Source organism: Hyposmocoma kahamanoa, unplaced genomic scaffold (assembly GCF_003589595.1).
Source record: "Hyposmocoma kahamanoa isolate Upper Pololo Valley unplaced genomic scaffold, ASM358959v1 98972, whole genome shotgun sequence".
In the NCBI taxonomy this organism is placed as follows: domain Eukaryota; kingdom Metazoa; phylum Arthropoda; class Insecta; order Lepidoptera; family Cosmopterigidae; genus Hyposmocoma; species Hyposmocoma kahamanoa.
The window spans coordinates 1,432,320-1,438,319 of record NW_020655740.1 but is presented as its reverse complement, the minus strand read 5'-3'; the positions used below and the strand labels follow the sequence as shown (position 1 = coordinate 1,438,319).

At 40.1% G+C, this 6,000-nt stretch overlaps 1 protein-coding gene across 2 annotated transcripts in view; it reads right to left on the bottom strand.

The window, feature by feature from the left end:
- Positions 1 to 249: 249 nt before the first annotated feature.
- Positions 250 to 6,000, bottom strand: part of LOC113238949 — a 48,490-nt gene continuing 42,739 nt past the window's right edge. The window contains exons 7-9 of one of the 2 annotated variants that reach the window (XM_026475804.1): positions 3,890 to 4,056; positions 3,588 to 3,693; positions 250 to 676 (exon numbers count right to left, since the gene is read on the bottom strand). In XM_026475804.1, coding sequence (XP_026331589.1) covers positions 465 to 676; positions 3,588 to 3,693; positions 3,890 to 4,056 — 485 coding nt within the window. In that variant the 3' untranslated portion in view covers positions 250 to 464. Of the gene's footprint in view, positions 677 to 3,587; positions 3,694 to 3,889; positions 4,057 to 4,114; positions 4,180 to 6,000 lie in introns of those variants that run through there. The other variant, XM_026475805.1, reaches the window with a different exon arrangement.

The window sequence follows — 6,000 nt, the reverse complement described above, 5'->3', positions numbered from 1 at the left end:
TCATGGAGGGCGCGCGGGGCTTACGCACCGGCAGGATGCCGTTGCCGTGCACGGCCAGTGCACCGCCGCCGCTGCAAACCGGGTACCGTAAATATCGCCGACTGTCGTCGTACATGTCGGACGCGTTTCGGTCTCGAAGAGGACGGAACTCGTCCGGACGGCGACTCACGTGTAGACGCGCGGCTCGCCGCAGCTCGGGCACCGCGCGCGCCGGCGGCGCTGCGGCGACGAGGGCTCGGCGCGCGGTGGCGATCGCGGCGACGGCGCCGGCGGCGACGATCGGCAATACGCGCAACACCCGCCGTGCAACTGAAAGAAAGCGACGCGACCGCAAGAAAGTACGATCGAATTCGACGGCTACGCGGTCGGTACTCGAGACGAAAAAATTAAGGTGAATGTAGAGTCGAAACGAAGGTATGTGGAATATTCACATGAAACGGCAACGAGGTAGATAATTATTAAGATTACGCGTAATAGAACTGCGGCGGTGAGCCTTCGCGTACTACAGTGTCGCTCGAGCTACGAGACGGCGGACGCTCGCTCACCTGATGCTCGCGCGGAGCGGTGGAGGAGGCGCCGCGGTGAGGTGCGGGGGGTGCGGGAGGCGGCGCGGCGCCCAGCGAAGGCAGCGCTTCCGTGCTTCTCTTGTCGCGGCGAGCGGTGCCCAATGGCGAGTCTGCAAGCGACTGAAGCTTTAGACGACAAAGCCGTTTCGGGTCGAGCGGTGAGTTGCTCCCACTCCACGAGGTCGTCTGATGGATCTCAACTGTATGCAAATCCATTAGACGCAAAATAGAACCTCGCGAGGTGCAAAGGTGCTTAATTCAAATACAACTAACAAAAACAAAGGAAACTTGGAGTAATATAATATTAAAATATACAATAAAAAAAGAACCTTACTTATTTGTTATACAGAACGCTAATAGTGTAGTGGCGACGCCTGAAATAAACAAATAGATGCCTATATTTTAGAATAACCTATCACAAACACGAATATTTTTTGGCGAATCTCAATATTCTGAATACGGTTCAATTTTATTTATTAGTGCAGTGACTATTACGGTATAAATTTGTAATGCTGAAGTATCTTTTTCTGTTATAACATCAAGTGTCGGGACGAACAAGTCGTGCGCCTGATGGTACGCTACACGCCTGTCCGTAACAGTTGCAGTGCCACTCAAAGCTTTATATTGCAAAGATCTTACAGCAGAAGAATCGTTTGTTACGCGATAACTCCGCCATTTGTGAACTGACTTTGATGATTATTTTTTTGTTGTAAGAGGATATCTCCATAGTGGTCCCATTTCATTTTGAGGAAAATCATTCACTTGTAAGGGTGGCTGTTCCCGCATGAATACTCATTTTTATAAACAGCGCCTAAATTTTATTATAAGGAGCAATTATTTTAATGATTGATTTTGCTGTTCTCCAATTCAAGGTGTTTTTCTCTCTCAATATACTTTGAGTAGAGAGATCCGATACCAGCAAAAAGCAAAGAGAAAAGCCGTTGGCTTGATTTGCAATGCCTTATGTAGTATTCGTCGCTGACACTTGGCAGCTATGACGGTCGGTTGGCAGCACTTGCAGAGATGTTCCTAACAGTATATAGCAGTGTACGGTTAGCGCTAGGCTGTTAGGTAGGAACGTAGGGTTGTTTGTGATTTGTGTAGGTTACATCTTTAAAGAAAGAAAGAAAGAAACGTTTATTCAGCTTAAGAAAACTAAAATCTACACAGACAAAAAAGATTTCGACTAATAAGAAAGAGCAATTTCTCAAAATATTTGCTAATTCTGAAAAAATATTTGTTTAAAGTAATAAAATATTGTCATGACAAAGATACTGCTTATCTTTTTCTAATACAATTTTACTCTTAACTTTATTCTAACTTTGAGACAAATACGTTCACTTCAAGATTTTATTTCATTTCTTAGCAATTAATTGGATATTACTTACATCAAGAAATTTTTACCTCTTACATCAAATTTAAATAATCTTAAATGAATTAAAAATTTCTTGGGTGTATTTTAAGAAAATATATTCTTAAACAAAAAAAGAAGTAGTTTGCTATTCAGATTAATATTCTAAATTCTAGAGTATATTCTTAAAGCAACATTTCGTTGCGTTTTCATAGTCAGTGTTGTCGTGACATGTCGCCGAAGGCGTAAGCGGTAACGATTACTTTTACATGTGCTTGTAATCATAAAAATTATACACAGTCATTTATCCAAAGAAACAACGTAGGATCTCTAGTTTGTTAGGGTGTTATTTATAGTCATAATTTAAGAAATTTGGTTACAGCATGAAATCAAACTACACTTGTGTAACAAGCACAACTTTAACATGCAATTAGTTCCATCACGCCACTGCTAGAAGGCATTAGTTGTACTCTGAAACGCACTATCGTTTTGTTAACTTCGATAGTATAAAGTCAAATCATATATTTTGAATTATTAGTGCTTTCTGCCGCTGTAGCATTTATACGGCACTGAATGGTCCTCAAGTATTTGAGAAGATTCTGTCCTATTTCTGCTACTTTAAGGTTTGGCTCTGAACTGTGTGCTTTCACGCTAGTGAGACATAACTGTTGGGACATAAATTTACCCTTTTTGATATTGGAAAACATAAATCTTCAGTCAAATAATTAAGTACCTCTCAATTTTTCATTCTTTTTTTTTTCAAATCAAAATCGGACATTTCTAATAACAAATAAATATTTTGTTGAATCTAGAGTGGCTTTGTGACTTGAAATAAATTAATTTGCTCTTGGATTAAATATTTCTGTCTTATAACTAAAATACACTTTTGAGACGTTTTTTTACTGTTGTCAAGTAATTATTCTCTAGCGTCCATAGGGAGAGGATCGTTTTGTTGGATTTAATAAATTTGTCTTCATAAAAATAATTTTGTCTTTTTCTAAGTAATCTGTTTTTACCGTGTATAATATATAAAGTTATAATATATATATAATATATATAAAGTTGTGTACGAGAAGACAAGGTGTCGAGTCGTCTGTGGTTAGTTAGGGACGTGAAATGCAGTGGTTAAGTTCTTTTCCAAGATTATATTTTGTGGGATAAAAAATTGCCGGACGATGCCGCAAATAATGTAGTAATATAGCAATAACGGACGGAGTTCTCAATATATTGATTTGAGAACTCGTCGGCGTCGCTACGTGCGTATCTAAAATTATTTCAAACATATTTTCGAACTTTTACAGTAAACGCAGCAATGTGAAGTATGAAATTAAGATATTGATCGGTTACGACACCTAAATAGGTACTTAATGTTAAAGAGTGGACAGCACGCGCACACTTGAGTTCGAGGACTGGGACCGGGACTGTGGTGGTTACTATTGAAAAACTGTCCTCAGCAAGTTTTGTTACTTTTTACACTATATTCTTTTTATACTACATTTTTAACTTATTATACGTAAATAGTATATATTCGTTTTGTTTCACTTCACCCTAGAGGTGAAATGGTGTTCTCTTAAAAATAAATATAAAAAAATAAAATTAAAATTTGCCCGATTGATAGTCACACGAAATAAATAAAAAAAGCGCGCTAGCCTAAGTGCAACCTGACTGACCGTAAACGATGGAGTCGCGTGCGAGTAGAGCGGCGCGAGAGGGACGCGAGCCGCGGGGGGAGCGGCGGGCGGCACGACGACGACATCCCGACGACCACTCGGTTTCCTGCAACAGCGCAGTCGCCGTTGCTCGTTGACCCTCCCTGGTGCCATTGCCAGGAAGGCACGATGCCAGGCGGCGGTGCAGCGATACCCCACACCGAATATAACAACAACTGCAATCCATAGCGGCTTTTCTGGAGTATCGCTACACTTAGATGTTATGTTCGAAGTGCGAGCATGCAGATGACGTCGCTACTGACCTGAGATTTGGTGTCGCTGTAGTCGCTAGGCACCGGAGGGGGCTGGGGCCTCGTGCGGGACGGGGAGCCGGGTGGTGCGGGGAAGCGCACGCGCATCTCCAGATGTGCGGGCAGCGCGGCGCGACACGAGCCCGCCACCGTCAGCGACCACCCGCCGTCACCGTCCTCTACGCACACGCACCGCGTCACCGCGCGGCCGTAGTCGCCCGCTTACGGTAACGCCGCGAAATACCATCGAGGTCACTCCTCGCCGTTGGCGTCGGCGCGCCGGCGCAGGCGACCGACCGCCACTACGAGAATTTAATTTAAACTAGAACCAATCTAAGCTGTAGTGAAATTCTAGTAAATTGAAAGCAGGTTTCTACTTTTCCGTACCTACACTTTTCGCAAATTGTCTCAACTCTTGCCTATTTGTAAGTTATTAAACTTAAAATAAGGTAGGTTTTTACGAAGATAACTTTTGACTGGCCTATTTTTTGGTTATCAGTTATTTTTAATATATTTTGATTTTTAGGAACTAAAATGGAAAATAATATTAACGAACACGGAGACAGCGATGCGATTTCGTTGATGTCTTTCCTATAGCAAACTAAGTAATATCAAGTGAAAGGATACATTTTTGAATTAACGTACAGTCGAACAGTAGCGTGTTTTAATATTATATTAATAATCTGTCTTTTTTGAAGGATTTTATTAAACTAAAAACTTGAAAATATGTCTCCTCTTTGTATTTTTCATAAACCTACTACTAAATACAGTGTATGAACTTACAAAAACTGACAATTTTAATGAACTTTTGCTCAGTAATTGGATGAATAATGGGTCGAGGTTGATTCAAATGAAACAAGCTCGGCTATTAATATCATAAGCGTGACCAATATTCAGTCGAGAGTCGATAGAATATTTATGGACTGCAATCACTAGCTGCTCACAAGCGGGAAACACTTTTGCGCAATGAACTGCCATTTTACAGTCTTCAAAAAAGACAGACTATAAATGCAGACCGAAAACTCACTTCCAAGTTCTTCGATATTTATTGTTTGAAATTTCAAAAATGATTAACACTCAAAAAAATAATAATACTATTAAATAGTTATTAACACGATGTTGAAAGGAATTTAAAAAGCTATATAATAAACTTTGTCGCTTTTCCAAAATGTAAGCCTAAGTTACGAAAATCGAATATTTCCTTAAAATGGTCTTAATTTTTTTTCTCAGCCATTTTGCGTTAGTAGCCCCAGAAATTGTTTTAAAAAATAGTTAACCGTGCATAGTATCCTCACAAAGAAAAACGAACTCCTCATGCCGTGGGTCTTCAGCGACATGTGTCTAAAGCTTTTTTAATTCATAACGCCTGAAATCAGTCAACCGGATCATGGGACCTGTAAAGGGCCCGAAACGTCGGTTTGTTTGAAAAAAACAAATATACGCGATTTAAATCCGGAAAAATAGTTTCATTTCCTATGTATAACAATCGCGAAAACCTAAAGTCACGAAACGCCTGAAATTTTATTGATAGTAAATATTTTTTATAATGTTTTTGCTATGGTTACCTATCACAAGCTAGAAACATGATTTACAGAATTTTGTTCCTCCGAAAACCTTTAGACTTTTTTTGAGTAGATTTTGTTTCATTTGTCCGAAAACACGTTACGGTTTTTTTCATTATACCATTTAATGTTTCACTATTTTGACATATTGACAAGGTATTCTTTTCCCGATTTTTATTTCCCCAACAAACCGTTTGTATGTAAACCAATGTATCGAATTGAATATTTTGAGATTATGATACATTTTTGTTACATTATTTCTTATTACAGGTTCTAAAAGTATTAGAATGTGTCGCACAATACAACTCGTCAAGTTAAAGCACATCGCATCTTTAGAAAATATGGTAACCGCGATGCAAGTTAATTTGATCTCATTTGATGATCAACTCGCTTTGCTCGTTCGGATCGTGCTGCCTTTTCATATACTAACCTTAACCTAAACCTACAAGAGGGGGTCGTATCGTCTAGGTAATGCAATTCGGCTCTGACACTCGCCGGCCGCTGCCACGGCACGCTCGCTTGCTTCGTGTGGCTTTTTCATATACTAACCTAACCTAAACC